Consider the following 23,554-nt stretch of genomic DNA (forward strand, 5'->3'; position numbering starts at 1 on the left):
CGCGCTGTCTAGTACAGCAATGCACAGCAATGTACAGCATGTGCCGTGCGCGTCTTAACGGACTGGGTGCCTTGCTTCTGAAGTGACTTCAGTGGGCTGCCGAGTCATCTCTGTCGGTCACCTGAGCCACTTTGCTGTGGAGTTCACGACGCAATGCACCGCCAATGAACCTACCACCCCAACGCACATTCCCATTGGGAAATCACCAAAGTCGCGGCGCATCTGCCGTGAAGTGGACATTACACCCAGTTGGCCAACGCTGGGCCAATGTTAGACCAACGTTGAGCCGACGTTGGGCCGACGTTGGCATGTTTACTGGGAAAGGGGACTGCTGTTGATGGCATCAGTTGAACGAAGAAGCCATCTGTGTGGCCCTATCACCGCCCATTGAAACATGTACCACAAATGTCAGTGGCTGTAAAATCGAATCAAACGCCTGTGTGCATAGGCAGAACAGAGTATTTCATAGGCCTACGGTTTAAACAAAAAGACCGCGTCTTATTTGCTAAAGTACAGTCCTACAATGGCTATGAGCTCTCCTCTACTGGGTAAATGGCTCCTAGCCATAAACATGTCACTTGTAGAAATAGAAACGGTATCATTCAGCTCACGTCCATCAACCCACGACGGAGGACTTCAGCATTTAGAGGACAGCACGGCATTTACGTACGGAGACATAAATTCCGTTGCACTACGGTGGCAATCACCGGCGTCGTCGTGGAGAATTTAAGAAACGAAATAAGTAAAATATTACCCGTCCATTTAGTTTGTTACATCACACATCGGAGAACAACTTTGAATTTACAACGTGAAGAGTAGTGGCTGGTAAATGGCGAAAAACCATCGCCAACTCCCTACAGCTCGACAGCCCGGGAGGTCTGAGATTTCCACTTGGTCGGATTGCTCCCAACTTTTGTCCTGTTTTAGTCACTTGATTTAAAAACAAACGGAATGCCCGTAGGCATCGCCAAGACTTGCGCGAGCCATTAACTCGATGTTGTGACCAGCCCTTCTCCAAGTCGCTGCATGCGGCACGACCTCTCACTGCCCAAACATAAAACGCAGGGATATTATTGCAGTGCGCATCGATGATTTAATCATTGGAACAAGTATGTGCGTGCTTAGTTAGACATACGTGATGGTAAATAATGTTATTAAAGTGAAGAATTCCACCCCCCCACCACCCGTGATAAAATAGCCAGTGAACATGCCAACGTTGACTCGACGTTGGCATGTGGTTGAAACTTGTGGGACCGACTTTGGCCCAACGTTCCACGTTTACTGGGTAAGCGGCGGCGGGCAAGGCAGTCGTAGAACCTCTCGTAGAACCTCTCGTAGAACCTCTCGTAGAACCTCTCGTAGAACCTCTCGTAGAACCTCTCGTAGAACCTCTCGTAGAACCTCTCTTATCCACGGCGATGTCGGGGCACACGATCATCACAGATCTTCTCATCCGCAAATTTTAGAACCATGAGACAACACTGCGGATAAGAGGATGAATACGCCGATTAACCTTGATCTGAAAAAATTAGCGGATAATCGGCGGTTTTGACGGAATTTCCGGGGAGAAAACCGTCATGCAAGACGTGGGAAACAGGATGAACTTGCACAAATCTTCACAACACCGGCACACTGACGCGATTTATACCTTCGGCACGTTTGAATCTCGCGATAACTTTCGTCAATTGGCCGCGTCGGGTGGAGGAGGGTTTTACGACACACGTTTTATTTACACGACCTAAACCAAAATACGAGCAATTATGAATGAGGGTAAAACTGCGATCGCCTTTTGCCGGGCAGTTTTCTCCGCCCGCCGCTTTACACAACAACACGATCCACACGCGTGCGCTCCGTGTGCACGCGCGTTCCCGCGGCGTGTACAGAATGCACACTCGGCCGAGTGTACAGTGGCCGTGGTGCTGACTGCTCCCTCTCTATCTGATGAATGCGCCCTGCGCCACCGCCGCTCCCTCCCGGGACTCCGTGCTGCTGCTGCTGTAAAAGAACCCAGCGCGTACTGTTACAGCACACAGCGGCACCCACGCTAGAGGGAAACGAGAAACGACGGTGAAATTATTTTGGTGTTGCCGCGTGTGAAAGGGGCCCCGACGCCGCTATTTAAAACGTATCCCGGTGCCACGTCTGTACGACGGGAGCCGAGTTTGTCCGCACGGCCTCGTGGCAACACGGCGGCAGGAAATCCCCGCGCGGCGTGAACGCAGCGGCCGCATTCTTGAGCGGCCGTCACACACGGCCATTCATAACCCGCCTCGGTGTGCACCCCGGGATAGTTGTGAAAGTCTCTCTCTCGCGCTCGCCACGGTGGCAAACGACGAGCGGTGGGGTGGTGGCTTATCTCAATCGACAGCCGTGAGCCAACTGTGGAAATTCCACATTCTCACGAGTTGATTTCATTTGTTACACACACGGATGATCCCCGTTTAGTCGCTCGCTCCGGCTATTTTACGAGGCAGATCCGCGGTGCGCGACTACAGAAACAACGACGAAGACAAACACACCAACATTGCAGAGAACGGAGGTCCCCCCCTCCTCTGAAGGAATATTGCATAACAAACAAACGAGGTCAGAATCAGAATCTGTATTTATACTGGAGGAGGAATCCGATAAGCTATGAAGCTCTTTTTCAGATGTCCAGTAGGGGCATGGGGTAAGCACGTTACCACAACGAGCAGTACAAACACACAACAGGAGTGCACAGTACAAGAAAGGTAAACAAATCACACAAACACAAAATAAAACTAAACCATTCCCATCCTACCAGGCCAAGCCCACTGAGGTATCAACTTGTTTCTCAGAAGCGACCTGGCCACAAATGATAGCTCAACAAAGTGGCCCATCAGTTTTTTTATCGGTCGTCAACTAAACACACGTGAATTTAAAAAATAAACTGCAAATATAATGAGAGAGCAAGAAAGCTCAAAGTGAGGTCCATGTGCGAGTAAGCTCTGTGCCTTGATTGAAGAGGGAAATAAGGAGGGGGAGAGAAGGGAGGGGAATCAAGTTCTGGATCAGTGACAAGGGGATTCCAGAAACGTTTTTTTTTACCAAAGATTTAGCCAGTTGAATTTTCAGCCATCATATCATAGGCTAACCCTTCACAATCGAGTATGATTGTCTACCATAGGAAAGTTCGATTACACTGGTCAACACACTTTTTCTGGCATAAGGTATTCCAACGGTCTTAAGGTAATTTTGTGGTGCTGATTCCAAATCTGGCATCCGTTTTTGTCTATCACATCAGGTTTTTGAGATATCAAATATTGCATTTTCAATAAAAACTGCAGAAGAAAAATATTAAATAAATGTGGATATCTACATAAAATGATATTATAAACACTATCCTAAAAATACAGCACCATATTTTAACACTAAAGCAGTCACTGACTCGCAACAACTTGCAATCATAAGTGACAGAGTTAATTTCGGGTAAAATCAATGAAAATGGGGTTTGCCGATAGCATAAAAATGAGATGTGATAGAGCAAATCTGAGATCAGATTTGGAATCAGCACCCTGAAATCAGATTAAAACAGTTGCAAAAGTCCAGGCCAGAATTTTTTTTTTTTGTTGACCAGTGTTATCTGTGGGTTCGAAGATGGCCGAGGAGACCGATGTGGGATTGACAGATTTCTGCCGCATCCTGGGCGCACACGCCCAGAAAGAGTGGTGCGTGGAACTGGACGAGTTCATTCTAGATTTGAAGCTTTCGTGACTGCAAGGATTGATATTCTTAGGTTTTTTCGGTAAAGTCACGTAGGTAAAAAATTAAAATTAATAAAAGTAAAATAAAAATAAAATAAAAATCACGACGTTTCGGAGGCAACACAAGCTTACGTCTTCAGGTGGAACAGTCACAGCACGATAGCTGTGACTGTTCCACCTGACGACGGAAGCTTGTGTTGCCTCCGAAACGTCGTTATTTTTATTTTATTTTTATTTTACTTTTATTAATTTTAATTTTTTACCTACGTGACTTTACAGAAAAAACCTAAGAATATGGACGAGTTCAGTCGGGCCTAGTAGGCGAGTCGGTCTCTCCACAGGACCACAACGCTGACCTTCCTCAAAGCTGTACTCAGCTTGCGGACCCTTGATGGACGATGAGCCGAGTTGAACTCCCACCCATCTGTGATTGAAACTCCAGTGTGGCAGAGCAATTAAAAAGATCTTACAACCGTGACACCTGATCAGAAAGCCATTATCGCGAAACTATACATATCGCCGTGATACTTTCATCAGTTACTCCTTACTAAATATCGGGCGTGTGACGATTCGAACCCCGAGTGATTGCATGACCTGTAAAGATTCAGTCGAGAAAATATCCAATGCTAGATTTCATCTTTTCATCACCTCGGTACAGTTTCATTTGTTCCATTCGCCGAACTATAACCTTCCGATACAATTTGCATTTAATTACCATAATTTCTAAGAACTGTACCAAGATCAATTCTTAAGCGCTTGATTCCATGATGCACATATCGCGAGCACAACAAGCTTCGTTTATTTTTGTATTCAACGAGAGCCCGGTTAGAAGGCACGAGCCGTAAATAAGGGACGGGGTGGGGGGGAGCTACTGAAATTCCACGAATCAGAGTCCGAACTCAGTGGCGCTCTGGGAAAGAGAACAGGATTGATTGTGGCTCACTGCCCCCCTCGAGCCGTCGGCACTGCGAGCAGCGGCGGGAGCGTCGGTCTTGACATGGCGAAAGGAAGGCAAGGGAAGAGGAACAATAGGGGAAAGAGGGGTGGTGGCCGGGGGGGTGGGGGGGATACAAATCTATTTTAACGTATCGATCAATGCTTCGTTACACGCTTATCTGATGTTATTTTCGAGCGAGCTAATTGGGGAGCGCTATCTTACTTTGGATGCCCTCTCGGGAGTGGCTCCTTTCCTTTGACTGTCACTCCCTCATTAGTCTCAACCGCTAGCCGCCACTGGTAATGCTGCGTTGCCCCTCCGCCCAAGGGCACTCGCTCGTGTTCACGCTCGATATGACGTCTCTTGTAACTTACGATACTCTACGCTCCCTAAATCCGTGCGTTGCTCTTCCTTTCTTCACCGACGCAAAGTGGGACGCGCGCCGTGAAGATGGGAGCGAGGTTTACTCAGCTCGCGTGTGAACAACGAGCGAGACAGATTGTTGAATCGCACACTGTGGTGGCTTTCTTTGGGAGGCCTTCAACCATTAGTGGATCGATCACGGCTGATGATGATGACGATGATCTACATTTCTATCTCCAACTACTGTTGTACTTTATTCACTCAATCTCACTGGCCTCTCTTCGACAACGAAGTGGCTTATCAGGTGGACATATATAGCAGCCAAATACTCTATACGCATGATGTTGACTCTAAATATGGAAGGAAAAACCGGAGGACCTGAAGAAAAACTCCACGACGTCCTGCATACCGGTCGAGGTAGTTAACATCTCACCACCGTGGCAGAAAAAGTGTGTTTAAGACATTTACTAAAAACACACACAGTGTAAAGTTTGTGTCGTAATTGCCTCAACATGCTCCCGACCGCAACTGCATGCGCATGCTGCGCCGCATAACCCAGAGGAAAAAGCTCTCCGGTGACTTCAATATGCGAAAAATTCACCTGCAAGCGATGGAACGTGCACCGGTGGGAACATCAAACGCTCGCAAAAAAAACCCAAACTTGATAGCGGTGCGCGCTAACCAAACGCAGGTGACGCTTTGGGACCCCAAGCATGTGCAACAATAATAATAATCATCATCATGGTACGGGCACGGGGAGAAATATCACCGCTGCACCGCTGATTTGCGAGGGCTCGGCTTGATAGCTTCTCTCGCGTGGCCTCTGTCCATGTCGAGGTCCGAGAGCCAGCGGAGAGCTTCGTGGGAGTAGCAGAAAGGACGTCTCCGACGCCTCCGCTGAATTTGCGAGGTTGGCAACGGTTCCCAGTGTGGTCTACGGGTCGGCTCGGGGTGGGTTAATGGATGAGCGAATTGAAACGCGCGCTAATGTCCCGACACAAACGTGTTAATGACAAACGATCAGCCGCGCTGTACGTCTCCGTCGTGAAGAATGCAGCGTAGATGGTACGGTAAAGGTTGCAACCCTGCAATTGTGAAGAAGAGCTCATTGGATTCCCCCAGCATGCATACAAATCCTGATTGTGACGTGCCATTGCAGGCACAAGAGCCTCAACGAGATGGAGCGCGAGAGAATGCCTCTATAAGGAATTTACCCCCACACTTCCACGCTGCCCAGGCCGCCCCGGAAGAGAAGCGAGTGCCCACACTCGACCCCACCAACACGTTGGACCTGCCGATGTGCCAACTGCGGTGTCATCAGTTTAACACGGAGGCATTCGCGACCAGTATTATTCATAATAAACTATTTCGGGTTAGATCGCGTTATTTATAATTGTAGAGCCTCACCATTCTGGCGAATTGCCTGCCCGATGATGCTGGATGCAATTACCAGCGGAACGTCGTGCTACTCAAAAATTGTAAATGTTGTGGTTTCACGCTTCAACACACTGGTGGGCTAAAGCAGTGAACTATTTGTCTTTTGTCAACGTGACACTTTTTTGCTGATTGGCTGTGTCGGGTGGTGGAGGGTTTACGACACATTTATAAATAACGCGATCTCACCCAAAAAAACGTTTATTATGAATGTGGTGTCATCATTCGCGCCATTGGCTGGACAAGAGGCGGCTGTGGGTGCTCTAAGAAACTTCCCCCCTTTGTTTGAACTGCCGCTACGGGAAGCTCAGCATGCGACTAAAGTACTCCGTTCGCAGCATTGTATAACGATACAAATAATAATACTGGATCGAAATACAATTATATCAAAGCATAGCTTCACCAAAAACAAACGCTCGCAAGGAATCTACCGGGATGAAGACATTGCCGCCACAACCGGACCATGCACCGGCCTAGCCAACCACACGAAAAACGACATCCACACAGCGCCAAATTGGGCCACTCAATCGCATTCAAACGCGACTCTGGATAGAAATTCCTGTGACAGCAAAATATTCCAACTCCGGTGCGTTAAAAGACACCCCAGTGATGGTGTGGGACAAACAGAGCAGATTCGATTATCCGCAATGTTACCGGCAAATTTACTCCAATAATTAATCCGCGAGAAAGAATGAAAAACTAATCACAGAGGGCTGCGGGTAACAGGATGAATTTGCCACGTTGACTCTAACCAGTGAAGCATTTGCGGATAATAGGAAGCCATTCCTGCAAAGCAGGATGGGAAAACCCATGGATAAATCACAGCTAACAGGAAGAAACAGGGTGTGGATAATAGCAGTTGTTTTTATGGACCGACAGCTCCCTGTGGATAATAGGAGTCACAGGTAATCAATGGCGGAGCCAGGATTTTCAGATGGGGGGGCAACCCCTCCAGCAATAAAAAATGATAGAGGAGTTGTGAGTAAGTAAGGACTTGTCCCTTGCTTGTTATTCGACGCGTGTGCGGCGATGGCGCAGCCATCGATCGAGGGTCGAATTCGAACCGCATTGTGTGATTGGCATCGCTCTTGCTGAAGGTGAATGCCTTCAGGGAAGTCGTGTACTGTATACGCAACTGCGCACAATTCTGATTCACTTATAACCGCTTTGCCGTTACTTATTGCCAATTATGGACTCAGACTATTGTCCTATCATCTCATAGAGTCCCTGGCACGCAATAATATGTTACACAGTGGCAGTGGGGGTCGCAAAATGCCGATTTGATACCAATAAACCCCAATGATCCGATTGAAATTAGGGATTTCGATCGGATTATTGGGGGGGCACGTGCCACCCCGCCCCCCCAACTGGCTCCACCGGTGCAGGTAATAGGGTCGCGAATAATGTGAGTTCTTCTGCACGGTAAATTTGAAGCACCTTGTTGGGGAACACGACCAGAAGGGGCGGTGGGAATGTCTTTGATGCAGCGTTGGCACACGCAGTGCTTTGCAAAGGCACCGTCCACAGCACCACACGTGGCCACAATGGCCGGTCAGCTGGTCAGCTGGTCAGTGTTGGCATCGGGTTGTCCCGGCGCTCGTTAGGTCGGAGAATTGTTCGGGAACTTCCGCTTGTGACCTTGAAATATAAAAATTGTCCGTCGGCAACGTCCTCGCATCGCAGCTCCACGGTGGTGCCCTTTCGTTTCCAGAGAGCGAAAAGTTGCCGAGGCGTATTGGACGAGGAGGAAAATTCACGCACGCGCGTGGAATATCGTAACGCTTTCGAACGCGTGTTCTCGGATGTGATTATACTAATGGCAATAACCGTGGCACAAGGAGACAACATCGCAGGGCACATGATGTCATGGAGCATTAGGCGATAACATCGCCTTGGCCGTAAAGGCTTTTTCATTAATTATCGCTGGGTTTTTATCGCCAGGTTTTAAGCAACCCCGAAATCGATTTGCCCGTTGTTACATATAGCGTAGGTTCCCAATAGCAAGACAACTCCAGAATTAAATTTAACTTATATTCCATCGTCCCCCCCCCCCCCCGCCACCATGGCTACAGACAAATGGACAGAGCCGATGCATTAACGCTTTCAACTCTGGTTGGAAATCGTTTAAAAAATGGAATAACCTTTTTGGTTAAACGGTTAGCGGCCTTTTATGCCTGCAAAGCCACTTCAGAAGTGCAGCTCGTTGTGGGCAGTAAATTATGAAATATTGCGGTACAGTGCATTGCTATGTGAAATATTTAGGTTGAAAGGTCTCATGGCGAGAATCTGTAATGCCGTGCTTTCCATGGAAAGTCTTTTTGCGAAATCGTACAATAACAATCGTCTTTTAAGCCACACACACCAAAAAAAAACGCAGGTGCAAAATTAAACACCGCGGTACAAATGTAATCAAACTTACAAAAAAAACCATGGCCGCGAACATCAACACGGCCAACTGGCCAGACACGGCACAGTAACATACGTGAAGCGCCTTGAACGCGTACAGTGGCGCAGAAAGCCAAGGTTTTTATTTTCGCTAAAACAAACACTTCCGCGATTCCGCGAAAACGTAAAGTCGAGCTAAATGGATGTTGTGGGCCCTCCAGAGGTCCCGGTCAGATGCCGTCTCTACTGTAGTGGCAAAGCTTTGGGTCCTCTTAACCCTTGAGGCGCACCAATGTTTGGATTTTAAATCCAGTAATCACTCAGCTTCGGTTTCAATTAAATTCTCAATTTTTGTTTTTACTTTGTCCGCCCACTCTTGGCCGACTTTCAGAGGACGGCATTGTGTGTGCAATGTCGGAACGATCGATAGAATGCCGACAACATCGAAACATGTTTGCGCCAGATTTTGAAATTAGTTTCATATCAAGGGAGAACCACAGGCGCCGTGTTTATTTAAGATGGCTGGCTTTTGTTCAGCGATGTGCAATGCTACCGGCCACAGGTCAACGTGCAGCACTTGTGTTTGCATCATCGGTCACATTCGACATTCAGAATTATTTGAAGGCCACGCTTGAATATAGTCATTTGCTTTTTGTGTTTAGTCTGTTATCCTTCCCCTCCGAGTAGCACGGTTGGCTACGTACCGTACAAAATTAATTTAACGTCACATCCATACAAACATACTCTGTGGTTCGTTCGGTAAAGTCACGTAGGTAGAAAAAACAATAGATCACGACGTTTCCATCGCAACGCAATCGTCATCAGGTACCGCAAGAAAACAACTACTGAAGTAGTCGTCTCTTGCTGGAGTGGTCTCACCTGATGACGATTGCTTGCGTTGCGATGGAAACGTCTGGATTCCTGCAGTCACGAAAGCTTCAAATCAAGATCCATACAAACAACTTATAGTAAATATATGTTTCGTCTGGATTTGGATATTACACTAATAATAATCGTGCGGTTTACAATGCGCACAATATTTTTCACGGACACAAATGACCGTGACTTTGAGACGCGGGAGCCAAGGCGGGGGGGGTGAGTGTCACTCGAAAGCCGGGCGAGGGAGGTTGTGGGCCCTCTTGGTGTCTCTCAGAAGCCGGGGGTCGACTCAACACCGCAGTGGTGACGATGGCCATGTTACAGACAACGGGGAGCGGGGCGCTGCCACGGAGAGACGAACGACGCCTGACTGGGGGATGAGTTTTGCCTTTTCAACTTTTCGGATTGAAGGTTTGTCAAGGACAACAGTGGTGGTTTCACCTCTTAGTCGATTGCTGCCGCACGTCCCCCAAATCGCCTACGAATGTGAAGTGTCTCCGTGCTAACGGCGGCGACGTCACACGTGGAGGTGACCGCTTTCTGGCGGGAAAAGCCACGGAAGTGGCATCCCGTCGGTGACATCACTTCCTCTTTTCAGATCAATCAAAAGCCAATTCGGATCATCCCAAAATTTCACGCCTAGGGCTACATTTTTGGATTATCGCGAGCGCGTCCCTAAACTGAACTATTGAGCCACCGAGTGGCACTGCAATCATAGAACTTTATCACCGTGACGAGATGGCAGGCAACTTTACCCATCATTCCTCGAGGTTAGACGGAATGAATACCATAACGTAGACAACGTAGGACGTCAACAGCAGGCCCCCTTCATGGGCAGCCTGACCCACATCATGGGAATACGGAACTCCCACCAGATAGTCGAGGACCAGCAGTCGAGATGGGTGCTCCTACGTTTCATCAACAAGACACTTTATCAATATTACAAACAATCTACTGTACTGTGCGGTGCCTCGAAAATTGAAATCTGGAACTTGTTATTGCAACGAAACAAAACCTGCCATCTGGTGTGGATCATCTCGCAGGCAGAGGGCCTTGTATCTGAAATCTGGAATTTTGGGATTGGTTAGATAACATGCAGACATCTCTGGACAAAACATCTGAAACCAAGCGTCTAACATTTTGTTATCTGAAGTGTAAATCTGGCATCCGAAAACCTGACATTTTCCAGAGAGGAATGGTTTAATTTAGCAGATGAAGAGCTAAGTTGCGGTAAGGGCCCATTTTATGTTTTATTTTTATTAATTTTTTTTCCAACTTGCAGAAAGAGCTTAGTGATTTTGGCGGATAGCCAAGTAATGCTTTCCAGGGACGGGGTAAAGCGTATGTGCGCGTGACGGTGTATAAACAACACGGATCCAGACACACGTGCACACACACACATGTACACTTAGACACACAATCATAAGTATGCACACACTAGCACTGATAAATACACAAAGACAAAGATCTCCAATATATCCTGAACAGACTGTTGGGGCAGGTGCTGTTAGCGAGCAGCACCTATGATAGCCGGCACTGCGCACGAGGGGGTAGGTGGCCAGCACCACGCCCGGCCCCCTTTGTCTCCCCAGTGGCGATGTTTACACACTGCATCAGGTACTCATTTGAGGCTGAGTCGACCTAGGGGAGACCCAGGACCGGTTCAGATCATCATCACCGGTGTTGACCGTGAGCGGCAAATGGAACCCGTGTCGCCGGGTTCGTAGCGCAGCGTAGCGCTAACCTCTACACCACCACTCCCCACGCCGATACATACACATGCAAGCATACGCACGCAATCATACATGCAGAGATAGCGTGTACGTACTCAGAAATACACCAGCACATACATACACTGACACATACTTACACACAAACATGCATACACGTGCACAAAAATTAATGTTTAACTTTGCTGCGAAGAATCGATGACTGACAAAAATGTTTTATTGCATTCGGAGTTGTTGATACACAGGCAAGAATAACTGTTCATCCAAATAAAACATTCCGCTCCAAACTTATTCAGCTCTCAACCGTGTTCGGGATGCTGGACTTGCAATCCAGCGGGTCGCGGAGTTCGATCCCCTGCCCTGGCACGGCAGTGGAAAACAATGAGAGCCAGGTTCCTGAATTCTCCCACCACCACCTCTGTCCACGCAGCAGCAGCAGCATCGACGAGTGACACCCCAGTGCCGCTGAACGGCTTGACCCCACCCGCGGTGGGGTCAAGTGTGGGTACGTCCACCCCCCTCCCCGCACACGGCGGGTCGACGTGGAAAGACCTTCCGCCTTCAACGGTGCGAGCAATCGAATCGCCTCCCCGACCTTGCCAACCCGCCCTGACCAGCGTTGATGGGTGCGGTCGGCCAAGTCTCGCACAGCACGCCGCAAGGCACGGACGGAGAAGGGCCTCATCCAGCAGCGAATCGACGAATCCAGCTGTACATGCGCACGTGTTGATGTTCAACGGTGTCTTGGAGATTAATTAACTCGTACAGCAATGTACACCGCGTTATTCAATTATAAAACACCCATTTAGAATTTGGCAATGTGCATATTTACCTTGTACATTTGCACATTTAACCAAGCTGCTGTTGGTGCCAATGTTATTTCCCATACCCCTCGTGGCTGTGATTTTTCCGTGCGTTCTCCCAGCGGCCTCCCTTGGCAGGGGCAGAGCCTCGGTTGGAGGAGAGATGTGGGGGGGGGGGGCTTCCCCGCTCACGAGCACAAGTTCACATCCCTGCCGGGAGCTGGGGACTCGGCACATCCATTGCCCCTCCCCCTCACACTGGAATCAGTAAAACATTATCGGCAGCCGGTGAACCTGCGCCACCCGTCAGGAACGTAACACTCGGTCGCCCCTCTTACAGATGGACTGAGACCCTGCCATGGGAACGTGGAATGTATTGCCGCTGCCCCACGCGCACCGACAGGTGCGAGCAATGCTCGGGAGACCGTAGGCCGAAGTTTTGGAGATCACACCTCGACCAAGGGGCGTGATGCAAAATAACAGATCGCAGCCAGCTGTCTGTCCGCTGCTGGATGAACGCCTCCCCACATCAAGTTGGCCACGGGGGGGCGCGGGGGGTTGTATGACCATACTTCACCGTGCCGGCTAGCACACGTCGGTGAAGCCGGTGGGGGGGGGGGGGGCAGTTCATGTATCGCTACTTGCCACCGATGTTAGCCGTGAACGCCAATTGGACCAAGATCGCCGGGTTGAGAGCGCAGTGCATTAACCACTGCACCGCCACCGCCTCCTCCCACGATGTAAATAAAAACTCCGGGTCATCGAACCGCTAAGGAGCTCCTAAGCCACTTAGCCACCTCCGTCATTTTCCAGTTTTTTTTTATTTTCTCCCGGAGGACGACAACCCGAGGAGCTGTAACAATCGGGGCCTGAATGACGCTCGCCACACGGCACTCCTCCGCACCTCGACAGGGCCCGCGACAACAAAGGCCTCGCTGCCTCTTTCACGTTCGCTTCAACATCAAGCCGCGGAGCTTGAGGCCATCAAGCAGCCACCTCGTCTCCTGCAAATTGTAATTCGCTGCTTTCCCCTCCCCACCTCCACATCCTGCCTCCCCCGAAGGCAGGAAGCCCCCTACGAGGCGAGGCTGACAATGCCGAGGAACATCAACAAAAGGCTGCCCCTCACCTCCCGTCCAGGGGCACACGAGCGGTCAGGAATAAAAAAAAATCTATAAGTTTAATAAATAATAAAAATAAAAATATCCGTAACCCCCATCGCCTTGCCAAACCAAAGACAAAGATCCCTCGTGTAGCCTAAACAGACTTCCGGGGCAAGTGCTGTCAGCGAGCAGCACCTATGAAGGCCGGCACTGTGGCGCGCAAGGGGTGGCCAGCACCACGCCCGGCCGCCTTTGTCTCCCTCCTGGCAATGTCTACACACCGCACCAGGTACTCATTTAAGGCCGAGTCAACCTAGGGGAGGCCCAGCACCGGCTCCGATAATCGTCACCGGTGTTGGTGGTGGCCGTGAGCAGGATTAGAATCCCATCTTGCCGTAGCGCAGCGCGCTAACCGCTGCACCACCGCTCCCCCCCCCCGCACTAAACACAGAAGGGGAAACCCTCGAAGCGTTGAAGAACAACCATGCACACGCATGGTGCTCTGTAACAACGCTTCCCAAACGCGCAGTTTTGTCTTTCGCCGGGTATTTAATTGGCGACAGCGACACGTCACGCTTCAGGCCGGCATCACGCAGGTGATTCAGTACGGTTTGCCACGTAAACAGAACATGCCAATTAGTTGACGTGACAAACCTTACTAATTTGGCTGTGCCGGGTGGTGGTGGGTTTAACGACACGGTTATATATTTATGCAATCTAACCCAATACACCTGCATTATGGATGATATTGGTCGCGAAAGCTAACATTTTAATAACACTAAAATAAGTCGCGACATAAAAACACTGCGCCATACATGCCAGACACCGGTGATCGCCATGTGCACTTCTGCTATCGCTTGCACTTAATGGCATCCTTCCAGACATCTTGACTTTGACTGCAGTAAAAATGTTGAAAAAGTCGTGGAATCCTGCACGCTGCTGCAGCAGCAGCAGCAGTGGGCAACACAAAGGACCCGGACCAAAACTGAGCCCGGCTTGCGCTGCACGGAGAGCATGGGGGAACCAGGAGAGTGTGTGGACAGTCTGAACAGCGTGTACAGTTGCGGACCGCGTGGAGCGGCGTGAAATGTCATAACGACGAAGACTGTGCGTCGTTCGATTTTTTTTTCCCCTCCAAAAAATTACAATTTGGAGATTCAACATTCCGGAAAAAACTAATCTAGCGTAACCTACGTCGAAGTTACGTTCCAGTTCCCGTACAACGAGGGATGACCGTTTAATCAACTAAAGAATTGCGCAAAGCAGCACGCGCAGAGGGATGCACACGCTTGGGACTATGCTGATGGACGGGCAGCGTAACGCGTGGGTTATAGAACACACACGCAGGTGAACGGCACGCACACAGGAATTATAGAACACACACGCAGGTGAACGACACACACACAGGAATTCAAACGATCGAGCAGAGCGAGCGGGCTTGGATACGAAGCGTCACGAGAAGGGACGATTCCCTACGGTTCAAGAATAGCGACGTGAGCCTAAGAATGGACCGCGTTCGAGACCACATCCACCGAACGGACGGGAGCATTGAAATCGGCTCGCATGCACACGCAAGGCGGATTGTTGAATGACAGAACCGTGGCGGATGGCGGCTAGGGGTGGCCTCCATCCAGCGGTGGATTGACCCCTGGCCGCCCGGTGATGATTTGCGTTTAGCCGCAGAGCCGCAGCACACCACTGCAGGGAAACGGCAGAAGTGTAGCGACGCATCAGGCCATCGATCGACATCGACTGCCGAGGCCCCGTGCCCCGCGTGGATCACCGAATCGGCTTCGGAGAGTGTCAACGCGCGACTCCTCAAGCGAATCTGCATGCGAACTTAACACACACAAAAAAATAAACTCGACGGAGCGGACAAAAAAAATCGGCAAGTAAAAAAAAACCCGCAAGGAGAGAGGGTAATGAGACGGAAAAAAAATCATCATCAATCCTTGGATTAGAATCTCCGGCCAAATCCGTGACAATCCGTCGAATCGCCGGCGGGGGAGGACACCCGGTCAACACGGCTAGAAGATCGCGCGCAGCGTTTCGCTTCGGCCGCCGCGACTGCAGTTCAGCGTCGGGCGGCGTGGAGCCCCGGGAGCCTGTCCCCCCCATTCTCCCTGCACGCCCAGCCGCCCCAGCCCAAAACATCGGCTCGCACGCAACGGGCAAACGCGCGCACGTGCGCGCTCGGAATCACGCCGAGACGCACACGGAGCCAAAGCCCATGAGCCCCGTGGCGTGGATGCGGGGCACTCCACGCAATGTGCTTCCCAGAGGCCGACTTTGCAGCAGTGAGCATTGGTGACCGGACTACGCTGACGAGCCTTAATAAGGACGAAACCGGTCCGCGGGTGACGATCACCGGATCGCTGCTGCCTGTCGGCTCGGTCACATCTGCTCAAAAAAATGTTGACGGTGACCTTTGGAACAAGAGGACCGCGATTGCACTCCTTCTGGAACTGACGATGGTTGTTTTGCACGATGCACGAAGACCCGAGTGCTTTTGTTATTGTACGCGCATCTACGTGCCGCCGTGTGCCACACGGCACAGAGCAGCACGTGCACCAAGGGGAACAAACGCAAGTGAGAGGAGACGTCGTGGCGACTGGCAAAGGAAGTTCGCGTGCCTGGGCAGGACGCGACGCGTCTCGCCAGGACGAAGGGACGGCGGTCAAAGGAGAACAATGAGCCCGAGTGGACCATCCCCCGGGCGGACCATCTCCCAAGCGGACCACCTCCCGAGTGGACCACCTCCCGAGTGGACCATCCTCCGGGCGGACCATCCTCCGAGTGGACCACCCCCCGAGTGGACCATCTCCCGAGTGGATCATCCTCCGGGCGGACCACCCCCCGAGTGGACCATCCCCCGGGCGGACCATCTCCCAAGCGGACCACCTCCCGAGTGGACCACCTCCCGAGTGGACCATCCTCCGGGCGGACCATCCTCCGAGTGGACCACCTCCCGAGTGGACCATCTCCCGAGTGGATCATCCTCCGGGCGGACCACCCCCCGAGTGGACCATCTCCCGAGCGGACCATCGGCCGAGTGGACCACCTCCCGAGTGGACCATCTCCCAAGCGGACCATCGGCCGAGTGGACCATCCTCCGAGCGGACCATCCCCCGAGTGGACCATCCTCCGAGCGGACCATCCTCCGAGCGAACCATCTCCCGAGCGGACCATCGCCGCGACGACGGAGATGGGTTCAAGCGCTCGAGTGAGACTGATCGTTGGGACCACGAGACATCAACGGCGTGGGAATGTCTTCATCCAGCGGCGGATGCGAACGATTTAACGGTGACAGACTGGCCACCTGAGCAAGACAAATACGGTGGACTATCAGCTGAAATCGGTTACAATCGTTGACTCCGTCCACACCTTTGCCACGGGAAACCGGACGCTGGCCATCGTAGAATGTTGCATTGCACAGCACCGACCTTGGCAACGCTGCGAGCAGCAGTTGCGCTCGCCATGAGTGAACGAAGCGAAGCTTCGGACCCCCCCCAAGCAGCTCAAGGGGCCCCACGGATTCAAAGGGCGAAAACCAAAAATCAGCTCGAACTCAGAACCTAATACACATAAAAACAAGCCACTATGTGCCAATTAACGTGAACATCGTCTCTACGTTGTCCGCATCTCTCTATAATATCACCCCGCACCTCCGATTGGCACGTTTGGCTACGTACGATGCGAAAGACGTACTAACATACGGCATGTATTTTGCCAGAATTGTCTGGCATATTCGCCCGATGATGCTGGATCTAATTACCAGCGAAACGTCACAGTACTCAAATTGTAAATATTGTGGATTTACTCTCCAACACACCGGTGGGCTGTACTAGTAACCAATTGGCACGTTTTGTTGACGTGACAACCATTACTGATTGGCAGTGTCCGGTGGTGGTGAGTTAACGACACATTTATACTCACCCATAAAAACCTTTATTACGATGGATATTGGTCGCGAAAACGTACTACTACTACGACTACTACGCGTCAAACCGTACACACACACACACATCGCCCACATCTCTCTCATTCCACCACACCCCTGTGGCTCTCATCTCATCTCACTGCATCTCGATCTATTTTTCCTTCATCTCTTCAGTCATCTCACGAGGAGTTTATCCATTGAAGGAGCTGGCCGGCCTACCGGTACCCCCCCCCCCACCGGCCTCCCTCCCAACCCCAACATCATTCCTGCTTAGGGCCTTCCACCCCACCACATCACCAGTGGCTGTCAAAGCCGTGTGTGACCTCATTCCAAGAAATCACGGAGCCTGTTGTGTACGTGCGCACGCGCGAGCGCGGCGCTTCTGATTTTTCAAACGGGCTTTGAGGGAACGTCTGCCACGAGCCACGGAATCGAGCGTGGATTCATCTCGTGCGCGTTGCCGCGTACGACGCCAGACAGAACAACAGGAGGGCAAATCCACGACGTTTACAATCCGAGGACGACGCTTCGCCAGTAACTACGTCGTGCTCAGATTGTAAATGTTGAGGATGTGTTCTCCAACACGCGGTGCGCTGTCCGAGTGACGAATTGGCACGTTCTATTCACGTGATAACCCTTACTATTGGCCGTGTTGGGTGGTGGCGGGTTCAACGACACATTTATATATTTACGTGATCTAACCCAAAAAAAATTCTATATTATGGATGATATTGGTCTCAAAAGCCTACATGTTAACAGAACAGGAATTTAAACGCTGCTGAAAGTGATATAATAACCGTGGAAATACTGCAACCAAGCGTTTACACATCACTCTCCGTCAAACATTCCACCATCACCCACACAGGCCCTGAGTGATTAACCGCAGTGCACACACGCGCGCGCACGCCCACGCGCGAAATAAAATATATATTTTTTATAAAACTTGGGATTAATTATTGTTCCTTGCTCGTCTTTTTTTACGTCACCAACCTCGCGCACGCAAGCGCCGTGCGTTCACGTGAAACCGCAATGGAACGAGTTGGCATTGTCAAAACACGAGGGTGCGTGTGTGCGTGTGCGGGGAGTGGCGGTGCAACGGTTAGGACGGTGACCAGAGTTCGATTCCTGACAACACCGGTGACAATTATTTGGATCGGTCTTGGGTGTGCCCCTAGATCGACTCGGCCTCAAACGAGTACCTCGTGCGGTGTGTAGAAAACATCGCCACTGGGGAGACAAAGGCGGCCGGGCGAATGGTGCTGGCCACCCCACCCCCTCGTGTGCCACAGCCTTCGGAGGTGCTGCTCGCTAACGGCACTTGCCCCCAACAGTCTGTGAAGGCTACGGGGGACATCTTTGTCTTTGTTTGCAAGCGATGAACTAGGCCGGGCACATGGGAGCGGGGTGCCCTAATCCCGTCCATGCAGCAGCAGCCCCTTCCACGTCAACGCGGCGGCATAATCACCGTGATCTCCGTCGATGCCAGCGCGCGCTCAATTGCTTGTTTTAAATTAACTACAATTAGGGAGTCGCGGTTTTTTGGGAGGTTTTTGTTGTTGTTATGGGGACCGTTTGAAGGGTTTGAGAGAACTGAAAACAAATTTCCAATAATTATTTCGCTGTTTATTTATTTACCTCCCGATAACCTCCCCCAAGAATTGCTCGAAAACTTGCGGTAAGACAAAACCTGCGGTAAGACAAAGATTCAAAACGCGGGAATTCCGTTGAACGAGGGGGTGGGCGAGTGAGATCGTTAATTGGCTGAAGAGTTACGGGGTGAAAATTGGCATATGGCTCACGAACACACAGCACAGTAGGTAAGCGTGTTAAACAAATTATACGGTGATCTTGCTGCTGCTGCGTTGGCAGCGACGCACAAGCAACACAAGACGTTCATCAGTAACGTTGCAGCCTTCAAAAGGAATAAATAAAATACAACAGACGACGTTTCGTGAATTGGCCCTTCTTCACGGCACACACGTGTGTGTGCGAACGTTTAGAGTCGGTGTGCTCGATGGAGATTCCCGTGGGACGGCGTCCGTGATGGATGTGGGAAGCTCCGTTCCGATATTAGGAAGCCACTGGAGCCGTGCACTTTCAACTCGAGATTGAAAACTCAATTTTGTTGAGAACCGCTTCTTGTGTTCAGTTTGCCGTCCTTCCCCCGCACCTCCGTTTAGCGCATTGGCTACGTACGGCGCAAAAGAAGTTCAACACGCGTACATACTAAGTGTGGATCCTATTATTCGCCCAATAATAAAACACGTCGCCGTATGGACACAGCACCGCGCGCCATCGGTCCCAACGCGTCCTCCCCTCCGTCACATCCCTGCAGCTGCCGCACAATCGACAAACGGCGAACTCCAAGATGAGTTCTGACGAAGGACGCATCACGGCGGCAACAACCTCCTCCCACTGCCGACGCGGTCGCCCGGCTTGACCACCTCCACGTGAAATTGTCGTCGTTGCTTTGCGTCTACGTCGGCGGCCGTAACAAAGAAGAAGTCTCCCACCATGTGCTCTTAGCTCTTGCCCTGGTCGCCGGACTCGTTGGGACCACTCAAACAGCCGTCTCGTTAACTGCCCCCCTTCCACCTCTTCCAGCACCGAACGCGTCCTACCTGGCACAACCCTCCCTCTGCCTCGCCGTACCCCCAAACGCTCATTCGCCAAGAAATTCTCTTCCGGACTGCTTATCTTTTCCCGTCATGACAATTCCGATCATCCGTCTCGGACAGCTGCTGCTCAAATACCACGCTGTGCCGTTTGGCAATTTGGCACGGACCGAAAATGTCTCCTTTCGTTGGCGTGGACAGCCTCGGACAAACGTGGGCGGGAGAACACTGCGCCGACACTTCTGGGGAGTTAACTCCGCTTCTCCCCGAGTTGCGATGAAACGCTTGAAATGCACATAACAGGAAGACTTTTCCACTCGGCCCCTTTCATCCGCGCGTTGTAGGAGGGGTCACGCGGGGAGGTCGTTCGAGCGCTACGTGGGAGACCCGCACCATGGCTGGCAGGAGACGTGGGGGAGACGCGCGCCTTGCGGGGGGCACGCGGCTTCGAGGAGGGACGCATGGAGTTGCGCCTGGCGAGTGGGGGTTACGGCCTTGGAACAACGGTGAACCGCGCTGGGTGTAACTTATGAAGGTTCGGTCATTGCTCTCTACGTCGGGCCTCTCACTCTGCGATTGTGGGTCCAAGTCGCCAGCCGGGGTGAACAAAGTCCTCGCATCACCACCACCACCACAATAGACTCCGCCGCCGTCAACGGACCGAACGCGGTTTACGTTACTCGTTTTAGGACGAGTCATTGCAGCTGAGACCGCCGGGTTGGCTTCGGATGCCCTTCTGGTTGGCGTTGCTCGTTTGCCCGAGACTAGGGATCGAACCCATGCTGCGTGCGGTCAGCGTTGCAGTGCAGCTTTGTTGAGACTGCAACACGACACGGTCGGCCCCCCGTGTCGAAGACGCACGCACCGGCTCGCGCTCACGCGTCGTTGGAGCCCTGGCCGTCTACCGCCTGTTAATCGCATCCAAAGTCCCTGCTAAATGTGTCACGGTCAAGTTTGAAAAGGGTCCCAGCGTATTTCAAATTGCTTCAGACTTCGCATGCATTTCACGTGTATTCTCACCGACGGCTGTAATTGCTGTAATTAAGCGACATAATTACTAAAACCCGTCACGCAATCATTTCTGGGTTTTTTTCTGGGATTACGCAGCGGAGTTAAGGTACAATGATCGATTGTTTACAACGGCAAAACAGGACGCTGGGCGTCTTAAGTTCGTGCGAAAGTTGGAGACGTGCACACACACACAGGGATCAAAGAATCCCACCGCTGATAGCCGGCGTGCGCTGCTGCTGCAAGTGCCGTCCGTTGGCGAGCATCCACTCAGGTTGAAACAGCAGACAGATGGGGCCAGCACCATACGCACAACTGCCTGCTTTCATCTCCTTGGCGGCGATGGTGCCCACACCACATCAGGTACTCACTCCAGGCAATGGTGCACACACCACTCCAGGCGATGGTGCCCACGCCACACCACAACAGGCACTCACTCCAGGCGATGGTGCACACACCACACCAGGTGATGGTGGTCACACCACACCAGGTACTCACTCCAGGCAATGGTGCACACACCACACCAGGTGATGGTGGTCACACCACACCACAACAGGTACTCACTCCAGGCGATGGTGCCCACACCACACCAGGTGATGGTGCCCACACCACACCAGGTGATGGTGGTCACACCACACCACACCAGATACTCACTCCAGGCGATGGTACCCACACCACACCAGGCACTCGCTCCAGGCGATGGTGCCCACACCACACCACACCAGGTACTCGGTCCAGGCGATGGTACCCACACCACACCAGATACTCACTCCAGGTGATGGTACCCACACCACACCAGGCACTCGCTCCAGGCGATGGTGCCCACACCACACCACACCAGGCACTCGTGATGTGCACGAGAAGGAATCAAAGTGAATGCAGGTTGCGAGCGTCTTGCAGCCCAATGCGCTAATCAACCACACAAATTAGACGAAGAGCCTCCGTGTAGTGACACAGATCGCTTTGGGGAAGGTGATGTTGGTTAGCTCCTACATTAAGGCGGGTATGGCGCATGAGGTTGTAGTGTGGCGAGCACCATGCCTGGCCGCCTTTGTTTTCCCAGTGCTACTGATTTAGCACCACACAAGGTACCTCAATACCTCAACTGATATCGAGTCAGCCTAGAGAAGGCCTAAGACAAAATTAAATTATGCCGATGTTGATCCATTCGAGAAATGTAACACCATCTCTCTCTACAAACCACAACATGTATACGCATACACACAGCAACAGCAACAACAATAGCCGCCATTCGCCACTAAGCGAAGGTGACATCACTACATAGCACATGCCACTTTGAGGCTATCACGTGAAGTGTGGAAGGCCCACTGACGGGAGGTCACAGAATAGGCCCAGGTGTTACGGGTTAACCGCCCGAGATCACTAGCAGATGCAGCACCTGCGCCCCCCCCCCCCACTGTTCCACAAACGTCACGCACACAGATTTCCCATGTAGCCATTTCTGGCTGTTGTGGCAAGTGCTGTTAGCGAGCGCCTGTGAAGGCCGGGACGACACCAGGTCAACCTCGGGGAGGGCCTAGAATCTGTTCAAATGAACACTCCTGAAGTAAGCTGTGGTCAGGAATCAAACAATGAGGGAACGCCTGGTTTGTAGCGCAGTGAGATAAGCACTATTCCACTGCTACACCCAATAAGGGTACACTCGCTTGCACACAAAGACAAAGATCTATCATGTAGCCTTAACAGGCTGTTTTGGGTAAGTGCTGTTCGCAAGCACCTAAGAAGGCCATCAGTGTACACGAGGGGGTGGGTGGCACCACGCCCGGCCGCATTTGTCTCCCCAGTGGCGATGTTTACACAATACACCAGGTACTCATTTGAGGCTGAGTCGACTTAGGGGAGGCCCAGGAATGGTTCGTAGGGCAGCGCGCTAACCGCGACACTACCGCTCCTGCAAACACACACACACACACACGCAGACAACGTGCGCCCGCACACGCACACACGCACGTACACACGCACGCACGCACCGCACACACACGCGCCTCTCACCCTGCTCGCGCATGTAGAATGCCAGGAAGAGGTCGAGCTCCTTGACCGAGACGCCGATGTGGTGCGGCTGCACGCACAGCCCCGAGTGCTCGCACATCGGCGAGCGCACGAGCCGCTCGCCGTCCGTGCTCTCGAGCGGCACGCCGCGGAAGAGGATCACCATGACGAGGTCGAGGCGCCACACCTTGTCGGCCTGGCGCAGGCAGTCGATGCGCCGGATCTTGCCCTTCTGGTCGGGGTTGGAGAGCACGCAGCAGGGCGGCTTCTTGCCGGTGACGGTGAGCACGAAGTCCTCGCGGCACTCGGGACGGATGTCCTTGCGCAGCTTGGCGAGCAGGCGGGAGGCCCACTTCTGCTTGACGTCGCCCTTCTCGGCGAGGAGCTCTTCCTTGGCGGCGCGCTCCTCCTCGCGCGACATGCGCTTCTCGTGCTTCTTGAAGTACTTGCGCTTGCGCGCCTGCAGGTTGAACCAGATGTAGGAGAAGGCGCGCACGTGCGGCAGCAGCGCCTCGATGAACGGGTGGAACTCGTCCTGCGGCGGCGCGGGGGAGGGGAGGGGAGGAGAAGGGTGCCGGGGACGGCGAGTTAGGGCGATCGACGCGAGGGTCGGGATGCGGCCGCG

General features: G+C 52.0%; 1 protein-coding gene across 1 annotated transcript in view; it reads right to left on the reverse strand.

Annotated features, from left to right (window-relative positions):
- Nucleotides 1-23,554, reverse strand: part of LOC144947692 (nuclear factor 1 A-type-like) — a 101,902-nt gene that overhangs the window by 54,076 nt on the left and 24,272 nt on the right. Inside the window, exon 3 of the mRNA XM_078876990.1 lies at nucleotides 22,933-23,464. Coding sequence (XP_078733116.1) covers nucleotides 22,933-23,464 — 532 coding nt within the window. The remainder of the gene's footprint in view (nucleotides 1-22,932; nucleotides 23,465-23,554) is intronic.

This window comes from Lampetra fluviatilis, chromosome 46 (assembly GCF_964198595.1).
Source record: "Lampetra fluviatilis chromosome 46, kcLamFluv1.1, whole genome shotgun sequence".
NCBI lineage: Eukaryota > Metazoa > Chordata > Hyperoartia > Petromyzontiformes > Petromyzontidae > Lampetra > Lampetra fluviatilis.